Here is a 14,618-nt window from a genome sequence, read left to right on the forward strand (position 1 = left end):
TCAGCTAATTACTAAATCAAATTATTTCCCCGCCTTGGCTTACATAAATGTTTCTTCATTTAAAACATATCTGTGGAGCTGATGTAAATGATAAAACATTGCAACGTACACCAGGATACTATGGCATAAATAGGGATTAAGACACAAATTAACCCAAAGTGAGACACTAAAGGGCTATTTAGTCACTTTCGATTGACTTCAGGAGCTAACTTTAATAAAAAGTAACAAATGAGAAATTATTTCACTCCACTGGTTGTAAAACCTGCTAGGTGTATCCATTCTGCTTCTTTGCTCCCCTTCCAGCACTCTATTCTACTCTCCTGTGCCATGGTGGCTAAAAGAATTTATTCGCATGGGAATTTGGAAGATTATATGTAAAGGTACAAGTGAAAATGCTAAAGCGGTGAATGAAGAATATATAGAGAGAATTAGACTGTACTTTTTAAGATGAATAAAATGATTTTCACACATATATAACAAAATCCTATACTCAGGCTTGCCATTGATAGTTAGTAGAGACAAGCAGAAATTAAATGTAGTATCTGGTACAGAGAATGAGTAGTGGCTTGATTCTAGGTAGTGGATCACCCTAGCATTCAAATTTTTTTTTTTTTTGCATGTATTTCATTGTTTACTAAATATGTCAACTGTTCCCCATTCACTAAACTTCCCCAGTGCACTAAACTTCCATTGGCATCATACAGCATGAAGTTCTCAGAAGCTGGTAAGATTCGCAAAGAGTTAGAGGAAAGTAGATAGTGACTTGGATGGTAAAAACTGACCTTGCCCTGGCTCTGCTGGAGTTTCTAAGTGAGCAAGGTCATTAACTTGACAATAGCCCTCTTGTGAGAGCTTGAACACATGCACTCTTTAGCAGGTGACTGAATCTGCCAAGAACGTGTTATACTCTTTGGCGGGATTTTTCTCTTTCTTTCCCACATGCCTAAAACTGATGTATGAAGTACATCATTAAAGACAAAATCAAAATCAAAAAGCAATAGCAATATAGACACATGTAAGGGTCTGACTTCCCAGATACACATATATCCACGTGTGCATGTGGATGCCCACGCTTTATTCTTTTGCTAGTTAAACATAGTGAAATCTTTGTCTTCCTAACAAATCTCCCAATCTTCCTAATCATTTAATGATGCCCCAGTGCCTCACGAATTTTTTTAGCAATTGCCTCACAAATTAAGTTTCCAGATGTCAGTACGAAGCCCTGACTCACCAAAGCCATATGAAAACGGCAGTTGTCTCTTGATTTCACTAACAAAAAGCCCTGCTACACATCTCAAACTAGAATGCTGTTTCGCTTCCACCCTGTCCTTTGCTGTCACCCTGTGTCACTAGCTCCTGACTAATCGGCGATTCCTAGTTTTCTTTGGAAGTGATGTTTAGGCTTTTCCTCCACCTTAAGACCTGCATTTGAGGTTGCTCCTCCAACTGTTCATGTTTTTCATGTACTGTACCTGTTTTCACCCAGGTTTCTTGGCCTGTTTCTTATTACACTATGTGTACAGAACACTTATGACTCCTTCACACTCAGTATTATCTGAGAATTTGATATATTTTCTTCCTAATAGAAACCTAAACGAAAGTGCTAAAACAGATTGGACAATAATGTCTGTTGCATTATGAAGGAGAGCTGAACATAGTATAATTTTCAATACTGGAAAAAATATTTTGTTTATGGTTCTTCACACTGTTTTCAATCAAAAAGTTTGTTTTTCTATCAGAGCCATGAATTACTTGAATTACACTTTCAATAAGATTTTCAAGATATTACCAAATGCTTTCCTCAGATCTGAAGTAATTTAATTTAATTCCTTTTCTTTCATTTCACCCACTAGTGCTAATTCTATGAAGAAACAAACAACAATGTTAAGTTTTATGAATAAATGTTTATGAATAAATATTTTGTTTATTTATTCTATAGCTGTACTATACTATTTATTCTATAGCTGTAAAAGGAATTTTCTGTTTGGCATTTGTTCCACTTTCTTCTGTAGAGAGAGATATACCGCATAACTACTTATATATAAGAGGGACTAATTGACATGATCACCCATTCTCCCTTTTCTAAACAGACTTGTTTTCACATTTGTTCCTCTTCGCTGAGCCAGTACCATTCTAATCTCAGTTCTGCTTGCAATTCCCTGTGACAATCCTGTGGGTAAGGCGAGTTTGCTAGGTACAACCTCTTTGCATACAGCAGCTTAGCTTAACATTCAACACATTCAGGTTTTTTAAAAGCTCATTTAAGGACTTTCAGTGAATACTTTTTTAAAGATGCTCACACTTTCAAGCTTTTTCAAAAATAGAAGTGTGTATATAGATATATATACACATACGTATATGTATATGGGTTTTCTTGATAAAGACAGTTTGAGAACATGGGGTCAGCGGTTTAGATAAACAACCTAATTAATTGTAAACATGGAGCATGTCTAGCTAACTGTCAGTAAGAGTGGTACTGAACACTGTAGATGGTTAGACCTGTCATCTTCATTAACTTTACTGTTGATAAAATGATCATTTAAAAAAAGAAACAAAAAGGAATAGATTGTCTTCGTGACCTTTGATTCAAATTTAAGTATACATACATAAAAATTTGTATGTATGCACCATGCTTTTGAGCAATATGAGTCTGACTCTTACAAGCAGTTCACAGACCCCTACCAACAGGTTTAATAAGCACAATCCTGATATCTGTAGTACCTAAATAAGCAAGTGTTTGAAAAAAAATTAGTTGTGTACATGAATGCCATATCCTCCAGTTTTTCAGATTTCATTCTTCATCTTGGTAGTTAATGCAAGACTAAGTCTCACCCCAGGTAATGTGGCTCCAGAGATGGATAGGTGTGTATCAGTACTTACAGCTGTCCTCTTCCTCCATGAAAATACTGATCACGTAGCAGGCATACACAAATCCAATGAGCTGCATGAAAGAAGAGGAAAAGCAATCAATGGAATACTTTGAACACATATTAAGCTTCCACTACAATGCTGTATAAACACAGGTGTGACAACTATATTTAGAAAAGATTTGGTTCCCTTTCTGAATGTATATGTAAATTTCAGCACATGATCACAAAAAGCTAAACTAGACAGACTCTCACTTGCTCATGTTATATTTTATTCTAAAATCTTGTTCTCCTTTCTAGCCCTGCTGGGAACATACATAGTATTTTCAGTAACATTGTTTGAAGACACTTGGACCCTGATGCTCAGCTATTATTTATGGTCCTTTATTTGTTCATGACCTCTTGTGCTCACATGATTTTATCCACATGAATGCTAGCCCACTAAGCACCTAATTTACATACTAAAAAGATAAAATATTTACTTACTGCTACGGAATTACGTTACAGTCAAGTTATTATAGAATTCACAAGACTGTCAATTTGTGTAATGAAAAGTATTTTTGTGAAAAACTGCTTGGAAAAAGTTCAATTTAATATGTGAAATGTCATGATGCTGCTAAAGCATAAAGCATATTACGATTCATCAGCATCAGGAAACATCTTATGAGCAAGGCCTTTCAGTGCCTATCAACTCTCTACGAAAGAAATGAACAGACTCTTTTCCCCAAAGGACAGTACCAGAAAAATCATGCCAGTATTTTAACAGCAGCTTCCAGAAAAAGTTCCTCCTCAGCCTGTTTCTGGGTGGCTTGTATCCACTGGGAGGAAGGATTAAGATTCTCTGGAAAGGGGAATAGAAATTTTGCTCATTTGTTTTCCATGTAGATAAAACACTTCCTTATGACTGTCACTAAGAAGGAGAAAATTCCGCTAGGCAAGGAAAATCTATTAAACTCTACAGCCTAGACATATCCATGCTTGAGAAAATACTGTTTGTGCAGCTGCACTCAATTCGTGCTATCTGAAAGCCTTGAAAAGATTGTTCATGAGAGATTTCTAAAATAACCCAGAGATTAGCGTGTGTGTGTGTGGTTTTTTTTTTTTTTTTTTTTTAATCCTTTTGGTTAGGTCCATTCAAAAAATCTAATTAAAATAGTTCTTTTAAGAATGTCATGGATCAGCCATCTGAGAAAGAGGTGATTTAATAGCATCTAGACAGGTGTAAGCTCCTTCGGCGGCGCCGAGATCATTCCAGCCTGCTTTGCGGCTGGGCTACGCCAGGAGCTTTACAGGCGCTTCCAAGAACCTCTCCACAGACAAAAAGCTTGTCTACACAAGGGAATTCAGGGAAGTTAAGATGAATTAACTAAAAGCTGTAAAATCAATGCACGTAAGATAAAGTATATTAAATCCCTGTGTGTCCTTTTCCATTCAGAAATAAAGTGGCCTTAGTTCACTGTAGCTTAATCCTCCTCCAAGGGATTAATCTTCCCCATGGAGAATTAAGCTACAGTGCACTAAAGCCAAGTTACTTGTAAATAAGAGCTTCATGCTGCTGTAGCACAGTTCTGTCACAGACTCCTCTCTTGGATACCCAAGAGAGGGTATCTGGTGTTTCCAGAAAGTGAGCTTGTAAGTTTAATCTAACTTTCCCTTTGCTTTCAGCCGGCTGAAGTATCAGCAGCTTCCTTGGCATTCTTTTTCAAATAGTAATAGTCTTTTTCAGGTGGACGTAACTTCACTGTATGGATGCTCTGAGCTAGCTAAATGCAAACCAGTCCTGAAACAGGCACTGAATTAAGACAGAGCCCTGCTAGGGTGAATAACTCCAGCAAGGAAGAGCTTGCCGGCACACGCACCGGGTCATGGTAACTGTGGCTAGGGGGTACCTAGAGCCGCACCACGGTCAGCTGGCTCAGTGCACATTTATGCTTCACTGCAAAAGGTTGTGTAAGGTTGTGAGAGGAGCCGAGCCTCCTGCAGTTAGCAAAAATGGGATCTTTCGGTTCTGCTGCCTGGGGCCTCTAGGATCAGCACTGGTTTACAGACTCCTTCATAGATTAAGCATGCTCTTTTCCTAAACTTCATGGTTAAGGTGTCTTTCTCATGTGGCAACTGAAGCAATATGATAAAAAAGACTTTCGAGGGATCCAAAAATACTTGACATACATTATGTGTACCCCCCTAATATATATACATACACATAGATTAAATTATTATTGCACTAAGCACCAATGTCAGAAAATATGCGGCTTCTCAAGAGCAAATGTCAACTCTTCATATACATTATTTCCTGTTCACCATTGTGCATTGTATTAGTTGACCATGTAAGTCATCTGGGATGTTTCTTCTTCCTAAATACGTGACAGAAATATTTTGAAGAGTAAAACTACTGAGTAAATAATAAATACATGAACAAAATGGATTTGCAGTATAGTTTTTCAGGGAAATAGTACCCTTTAGACCAACCTGAAAGCATTTTCACAGATAAGCTGTGGTTATGTAGATATCAAAAAACCAATATGATGAAATAGCAGTAAAGCACATGAGGCATTTCCACATGGACCTGTTCTAGCAATTCTCTCTGACTTTTTCACTTCTTGATCAGGTTAGTGGAATGCTATTCATATGGAACAACTTTTGAAGACCACAGACCATAACTAAATAGAGTTCACTCCTCTTAAGAGACAGGATGTGAAAGGAATTGCAACTGCCACCAGCATCCGAGCACCATTGCGGAGCAGCCTGGCACTGCAACTTGCCATGCACCCTAAAGTGGGGTTACCCGTTGAGTGGTGGGACATTTTGTCAGAAATGTGTTATTTTGGTGCTATATAGCCTGTGCTGGTGCCATTCATGATGGGGCCCTGCCCCACCGTTCCCATAACAATATCTCAAATCTGACTGTAGAAACGATGAGATTTTTCTTTGTGGCAAATAGGGAAGTACAGAACACCCTTTGCTGTCTGGCTGCTCAATGGCCTGGCTAGATGAAGCTCATGCTTGGCTGTCCTCACACTCCACATTTTGCAGTAAATCCCAGATGTACTGAGCTTCAGAGTGCTTTGAAAACATTACCTCTTCTTCCTGACCTAGCAAAGGAATGATGGTGCATACAGAGCACTGGAGGTAAGTGTGACAGCTACATATTGGGGAACATGCTCAGCCATTTGGGATTATTTACCATTTTCCAATTTTGCATTTTGTGAATATTTTTTTCATTAACATTCTGTATTAAATTACCTTTACTTCTATAAATGCAATCCCTTCTTTCTTTTTTCCTTTCCCCTATATATGTGGATATGTACTTCATATACATGCATTTTATATAAAATATCTATCCATGAGCACTTCTGGCCTATTCCTCTCACATGTCAAATATGCCATGCCACCTCATCTGGTGAGTAAAGATGACAAGTGAGATGTTAGCTGAAAATTTATAAGCAGAGTGAAGTACTTTTTTGGGTCACAGTTTTGCAGGTTTGATACTGACCTATGTGGTCAGTAGTGCTCACAGTTAGTGGGAATATTGGCTTGATTCCACCAGCTCCCATCCTCCTAATATAGAAAGGGATTTCCACTCTAATATGTAATAATCTTTTTGACAGAATGAAGAAAGTGACAGGGAAAAATAATCTAAAATAAGAGAACTTTTCTCCAAGAAAGTATGGGGCTTGGCAAGCTGATTTTTTTTAAAAAAAGTCGTAACAGCTTACATCTCACTCTTTCAGTAGATCTTCACCTTAAAGTAAATCTTTTCCCATTCACTTTAGTGTTCCACACATTGTTGTAACGTCTTTGCCTAATCTATGATCTTCTTTCTTCAAAATCCACAGCCTCTTTCTGCTTCTCAGTATTTCTCTATAATTTTCAGCATTAGCAGATAAATATTCCTCAATCAGTCAGGTAGAAATCACAGCTACATGCCAGATTTATGGCATATACTTACTTAAAACATATAATTTCTCTCCTGACTGATGGTTCATTAAAAGCAGCAGAAATAAAAATATATATTCATCTAATCTCAATTGTGCAGTCTTTTGCAGGGAAAAGCCAATATCAGATATCTAATCATGCTGGAAAGCTTCATAACTCCTCATCCTCTATGAATATCTTTCTGTAATTAAATGGGAGAATGCATATTTCTAAAAGAATAAAGCAACAAAGAAAAAAGGACCCTTCCACATCTATTGTCAGGCATAGGTGTTCACTAGCGGATAGTAATGTTTAGCTTGTAACTAACATACTAGCGATTACCTTTGGATTAACGAATAACTACCGTACAATTAACAGGAAGTGATAAAGTGGGAATATTCCGTTCTAGAGACAAGACTTTTCTCCAGATCTTTAAATAGAGTTACTGCCACCACAGTGTGAGCAATTTTAAAAATGAATTTTAAAACTTCTTCTTTTGCTTTATTGATGGATACACTAATAAAATATTTATTCCAACAAATTACTTTTGCTATCTTGATTAACCCAGCTGCTGTTTAATTAATAACATTATGCTCTTGTGAACCCATCTAGCCATCACGTTAATTGCCAATTTGCAGTGAGGTGGTTGAGGTGTACTGCCCGGTTTCTTGATATTGGAGAAGTTGGCTATTGGCCTGGCACCAAGTGATAGATGGAGATCTGTTCCCTAATAACTAAAAAAAAAAAAAAAGAGAGACAATGACCTGGAAGACATTTAATTTGCTCATCTTGGTTTTCAGCAAGCATTCAGCAAGGGATTATTGAGCTGGCTGGAATAGGATGTCTGGGACATCAAAGGTCTCCAGCACCTAACAAAGCAAACAGGAACGTTTGAATTGATCCAGGGAAGAATTCATATGCCAGAGGTGTCTTGACAATGTCGAGCTTCAAGACATAAAAGCCTTCAGGGATTCCCCCACTGTCCACGAGACTGCCTGTCTCATCTGCAGAGTCCAGATGAGAGCCTAGTAAGCTTCCTCAGAAGATGCTTCTCTGCTATTTTGAAGAAAATGAGATGGGAAGAGGTGAGAAGATGTTAGTGTCCCCTGCTTTTGTCCAGCTGCACAGTGATACAGCACACATCCTGCTCTGGGGTGATAAATAATATATAAAATACTCAAATATTTGTCACAACAAGAACTGTGATCCCCTTTCAGAAGAGCCTCTGATTAATATTTCTAGGCCAGTGAGAGGAAAGCAAAACAGACTTAGCCAAGAAAATAGAAGAAACTTCAGAAGCATCAAGCATTGACCCCAGCTGGAAACAAGATACTGAGTGTTCCTGGGGAAAATCACCAGTGTTTTGACACCAAAAGTCTTGTTTCTTAGATGAATAGCTGATAAACATTGCTCATGTTCCCCAAATCATACTGATCAGCAGGCTCAGGGTTTGGGAAACCACTGTCACCTAGATCAAATTGGTAGGCCCTTTGATGTGGAATGTACACACTTATTAGTGGAATATGGGTACATTTATATGAAGTTATTATCAAGACTTGCTGCATAATCTATTTTCTGCTGATAGCCTTAGTTAGAGGCGAAATTTTAGGCTCTGTTATTTTCTCCCTATGCAGACAGAATAGTCTCTAGAGGACCTAAATGATTTAGTTTAACTAAAATCTCTAGGCTTAAGATATGGACATCTGCATGAAATATAAATGCCTAGTTAAATAGAATTGAAATTAGATTATACAATTGTCCATCATTAAATGCTAGAAACTATGAAAACTTGTGGAAAATTAAAAAAAAATAGTCATTTGAGCAAATATATGCTCTGCCTTATGATTGCTTTATAAATGAATACTTCTATAATCTATCCTATTAAAAAGAAAAGAACTCATCTGAGTACAAAATGTATATTTACTTGTGAATCAATGTATTTTAATTGTTACCAGATAACATGGATTAACCTTTCCTCAGGAAAAAGAGGACAAATGCAAAATAAATTAAAAATGATTATTTTAATCAAAGTTATTGTCTGCATACTGATTTTTTTTGATTGAAATTAAATCGTTTTGCTTTAATTCAGTCTACCTGGCTTTGTCATAAACAGCTATGGCCTTAAAATTCATTCTTATAGCATATAATTGCTCTCCTCTCTGCTTCCTATATTGTAATACGGCTGGTTTAAAGGAGATACGTCAGTGTGCACTAGGTATTTACGATTACATGAAACTGTGTCCTAGGCTATTGGGTTAATGTACAATAGGACACATTGTTAAGCTACTACACAGAGTTTTGTAGAAATTTTTGCAAGAATATAGGACTGCACAAACAAACTAAGTAAACTCTCAGCAGGCTTGGCCATCAGAGCAAGTATACAACGTTATAGTAAAGCTCGATTTGCAAGATTCCTCAGATCAAAAGGTATGATTGGCTGTACTTCATGATCTTGTACAGCCCCAGTCTATCCAGTTTGCAGTCTTGTTGAATATGGATTGTCCTTGACTTCTTTTTTGCTGATGACAGCTGAAGAATATTTATTTCTCATCTATATCTGTGTTACTTGAGAAGTATAACCTGGAAAACACAACTCTTCTTTTCTGTGAAATACTTCACCATTGTCAAACTTCCTGCAAAGCTTAAGAAAGTAAGAAAGGAGAAGAAATTTTTAAAATAGGATGCTTATACAACAGCATGTAAGGTACACTGCCTGGCAAGACTTCGTTAATGAAAGTTTTGTAATGAAAAATATGTAACAAGAGTTAATCTACTGTAGTAAAAAGATAAAAATGCATTAAATTACCAACCACCCCCACTATCTCCTGACTAGTGTTTTCAGGAGAGCTAACAAATTCTGAGGAAAGAACAGAACTTGACTAATTCATCTTCCTAGAAAATTATTTGCTACTAACAGTTTTAATGCTCTGCAAAGCCTTTTTCTTCATTTAAAAGCTATAAAAGCCTTAAAGTAAATCAGAATGGGAAATAGGAGATTATTCTAGGATCTCTGTGCAAATATATATTTATTAATAAGTCAACAAATAGAACTATGTCTAAGATTATCAGGCAGGAAGAAATTACAGCTAGACATATTTTAAGATAATGACAACAGATAAACAAAAATGCATCTGGGAGAAGAGGAGACTATCAAGAATAACTTCAAATATGTACTACAGCAGCATGAGGCATTAGAAATGTTATGAAACTGTATATAATTATATCCAATTTCAAAATAGAATGTGATTTTTGAATTAAAAGGAATGAAGAGATCTCAAAGGTATATGTGCTCATTTTCTGTAACTAAATGATGAAATTCACAAAATTTTACAGTGGTAGCAGAGAAGCCCCAATCTCGAAGTACTTAGCAATCTAAAAACTTAAAAGCAGATGAACAACTAGAAAAAAATGTAAAGAAAACAGTAGGATGTGGTAGCAGCAACTTCTCAAGTACATTACGTTGTAATGTCTTTTCTTTCCTTCATCTTCTTAAAATCTATTGGATTTGACTTGCATTAAAGTCAGGGTTTAAGGCCACTGGCTACCTGTTTCAGTAGCATGACCCAGAATCAGTCTGGTCTAGCTGTGCCATTAAGAGTTGTAGTAAAGAGCTCCCCATGGGCTACAACTCAGACCTTGAAATGGATTAAGGAGCAAGTACTCTAAAAGTAGTGACAGGAACTTACGGGTACTTTTGTTTTATATTGGTAGGGGAGAAGTAAATGAGTACAGATACTAAAACAAATTTATATTCTTAAAATATACAGAGAGGTTGCTCTTGGCCAATACTACAGGAGATAATTCCTGTTGAATATCATCTATCCAGTGCTGGGAGGTGAGAATAGTGTGTTGGAAAAGACTGCACCAGTTAGGTATTGTGTTTATTTAAGTTCTACTTTTTGTATGCTTTTATCAAGTCCTGCTCTCAGCAGTGTCCTTCCTCTTTACATTAAAAGCTGTATTTGACAATCTAATATTCCCAAGCCAAGAGCAGAACCATTGCTACCTGCACTTGGTCTGGAAATTTATTTCTCCAACAGCACAAACATATAACTGTACTTTAGGAAGGTTTTAGTGCCAAGTTGGCTAAATGTAATTTCCCATAATACATCTCCCTGTTTCCTAGCAGTTAAGAGGGAGGAATGCACTAAAAGATGTGTCCCAGCTTGGTTAGGGATGAGAAAAAGAGGTGAGGACATTGCATACTCCTTCTCCCCCTCTCAGGAGCAAAGCTTAGTTACCACTTATTCTCTCTGCTTTATTTTTTTTTTCAGGACCTTTAGAAAAAAATCCTATACTCTTAGAACATAAAGCTGGAGGATTTGACTTAAACTGTTTAATCCAGCCTCCTCTATAACATAGGTTTTATAGAATTTCAACTAGATACTCTAGTAGCACAACAAGGTGATTGTCAGAGCATCCCTCATGGACTAAATCAGGGGATAGGTACTCCACATGAGTTACTTTCTCAGAAAGGATCAATTGCTGTTGTCCTTCAGTCACGAAAAAGCACAAAAAAGGTCTCATGTGTTAACCTTATTTGATTGTGTATTATGTGATGGGTAGGTTCTATGTTTTGAATGAGATAAAAGTCTCGATATGTAAAAAGGCTGAACGCAGTATTTCAACATATTGGCTACAATATAGTGTTTTACCTTGCAATATATTAAGCATTTTTTAGTGATTTAAATGAGCACTGTGGAATTCAATAGTGTAAAAATTGATGCAGCCTCCTAATTAAAAGTTCAAGATGAGAATAGAGGAGAAGGAGAGGATGAGGATGGTAATAAGGAAGAAGGAGCGAAGGGAGAACTACATCTAAGTAAGAAATCTTTGGAAAAAAAACAGAGTTGGATATAAAAGCAAGAATCTCTAGATCTAGTTTTGCAGGAATTAAAGAACATTAAAATTCTCTTAAGAATGGGGTCAAAGGTCCCATATTTTGATTTATCCACTTCTCAGCTGAATAACAGGGAATGAGTTTTTATATCTTTATATCCGATCTTATAATAAGCAGCTAGAGAGATGACAGCTTTTATTTCTATGAATCTGACTTTGTGTTATTTGTTTTTATATTTTATAAACACTTCTATTTATTTATGCCTTAATGTATCAATATTAAGGATAATTTCAGTTACTTGCAGATGACAAAGAATTTCATATCTTTCAATACAGCAAATTCAAATTCATGTTTGGTAATGTCTTGTAACCCAGACTATTTCTTGAGGATATCCATAGAGTAAAGACTTCTCCACTAGGTTGCATGTACCACTTTGGAAGCTGATAATAAAATTAGAAGAAAAGATGAAGGAAAAGTCTGCCAATGAGTAGAGCTAATGAAATCTCTTTAGCATGTGACAAGCTACTGGGGAAGATTTCTGAATCCTGGGGAAATTGTTTTGAGGCATAGGGGATACCAAAGTATACTCCTCTCAGAGCTGCAGTGTATTGCAAATCTTGGATATATTTTATTTGAACACTCTTTTAAAAATTTTCCATTACTTATACTGCAATTATGGAATTAGGATACTAAACAATAATTTTCCTTCTCCTTTTTAGATTAAAACGTGCATAATGTATTATTTCCACTTATTTGTAGCAATAGGCAGAAAGATTGCATTTTAATTCTAACGAGGCATTGCAATCTATAAGAATTATTTATTTTCCACTGACTCTTTTCTTAATCTTCATGTACAAGATAAACACTATCCGGATGAATTTACTTCAACACCGTAAGGTAGTAGCCATCTAAAGACAACCAAACTCGGCAGGGGAATACAAGTGACTAGCTTAGTGGTGATTGTAATGGTAAGAATAGAATTATTACATCCTGATTCCTACTATTCTCTAATCTCCTTTACAGATATGTCTTAAATACCTAGCTAGCACTAGTTAAGAGTAAAGGCATTACTATTCTAGCTCACGTTAATCCACAAACATGGCTTGAAAATTATATGGAAAAAACGAAGACCTTTCCCTACCAACATTCATGTCAGAGTATACCACAGGGAAAAAAAAGAACAACAGAAAGCAACTCACAAATAAAACCCAAGCCAACATATTAGCTCATGTTAGGAAATGTTCTATGATATAATGAACTGCATAGTGAGATTTAATCTCTGTATTTACCAGGCTGCCCTCATTTGCTGCCTGCCCCCTGTCCCCCCCAGGGAACATTCAGATAGGATTTTCAGGTACTGTAGACACAGAAATGTACTTCAAAAGTAAGCTTCTTAAAGACTCACACGATCTAAGACCTGACACTAATTAAATCACATTAAAAATAGGCCTGAATAATAACTAGTATCTGATTTAAATTCACAGGAGTGTAGAAATTCATATAAAGCAGCATGGATGAGCACAAGTTTTTAATAGTAAAACAATAGTAAAGACTCTGGGGGACTTATGAACAGTAGTATATCACACAAAAGATAGATAAAGATAAGAAATTCCTTCTAGATTTGTCATTACGATTTTTCTATTCGGTTAACATCTGATGGGACGTTTATCAGATGATCTGCTGTATGTGCTTTCACCTGTATATGAATCTGCCATATTCACAACATGGAACAAATAATTCTATTTTGAGCTACAGCTGTGGCTGATTTTGCTCTTTGGAAGAAACAATACTATTATCAAAAATGTGTATGGATTTATATGTTTGGCAGGTAACAAAGCAGCCTCTTCAATCAGCTGAAACATCTAAAACTGTACAACACAAGAATTCTACAGTTGCAATGCAGGTAATTTTGAAAAACTCTCATATGAGTCTCATATGAACTCTCATATTGTTTTCTTTTATGACCATCCTCCCCATTGTGTTTTTTCTCAGCATGAATAATATTGTTTAATTCCTTCCGGCTGCTATCCAAATGTGCAATTGGAGGTGCACACCCCACGCACGTACACACACACAGGTGCCTATAACGCTTTGTGAAGTGGCCTGCTGTGAGATGTGAGAAACAAAACTACCATAAAAACAGAAATGTTATCAGTTTACTCAGGTATTCCCAGTTAAACTCTGTATTAAAAGGCTTTTGTGCTGGATTCCCACTGGGCAGAAAAGCTATCAAGAACTGCAGTGAGTCCTGCTTTCTATCAGGCTGCACTGCCTAATGAATTTTAGAAGCTGCTTCTCCAGTCATATCTGACCTGGTGGGATAGCTTATACCGCCTTTACCTGGCGCAATTTATACACTTGCAGAATATAGTTCTCCTATGTGAGTTGTGGCTTCATGCCCTATTTTCTCCTGTTATCAACCAATGGCTCTCACCTGATACTGCATCCCACAGTGCCCTTGATCTTGGTCTTTACCTAGGTCTGCTTCTGGAGCCTGTAGTCCCTGGTGCACCCAAAATCTACAATTCTTTTCCAAGGAGCCTAAGCTCAGGCTACAATGAGGCAGTTTACAAATGCTATCTCTTTGCAACAAGCAACCATTCTAGAAAGGATTTTGTCTCCAAATATCAATACAAAAACAGATTTGAACCTCTATGTGGCTGGTAAGCATAGGCATGCCCTCATGTGTTGGGCCTGCCAACAGTTCAGCGGCTGCTGAACTGCCCTAGAGTCAACCTTCAGGATGTTTCAGTAAGCAGGAGGCAAATTTGACCTCAAGTCCTACCTTGAGGATACTGCTATACAGAAATGAAAATTTGGCAAGGGAGTCTGGCCCTGGCCGAAGCAATTGTGAAAGGAGCCAAACTAGAAACTGCTGCCCTGATAATATGTCTTGATTATAGGCAGGTATTATTTGAAGCTTGCCTTTGCATTCCCTCACTCTGGATCACCTAGAGTGAGCATTGGGTTACGCATGTAGAGACCCAGGTCTCCTT

The 14,618-nt window shown here is 36.9% G+C and overlaps 1 protein-coding gene across 1 annotated transcript in view; it reads right to left on the reverse strand.

The window, feature by feature from the left end:
• Nucleotides 1–2,869: 2,869 nt before the first annotated feature.
• Nucleotides 2,870–14,618, reverse strand: part of NKAIN3 (sodium/potassium transporting ATPase interacting 3) — a 337,201-nt gene continuing 325,452 nt past the window's right edge. The window contains exon 5 of the mRNA XM_062568210.1: nucleotides 2,870–2,941. Within this exon, the coding sequence (XP_062424194.1) occupies nucleotides 2,870–2,941 (72 nt within the window). The remainder of the gene's footprint in view (nucleotides 2,942–14,618) is intronic.

Source organism: Rhea pennata, chromosome 2 (genome assembly GCF_028389875.1).
Source record: "Rhea pennata isolate bPtePen1 chromosome 2, bPtePen1.pri, whole genome shotgun sequence".
NCBI classification, from domain to species: Eukaryota; Metazoa; Chordata; class Aves; order Rheiformes; family Rheidae; genus Rhea; species Rhea pennata.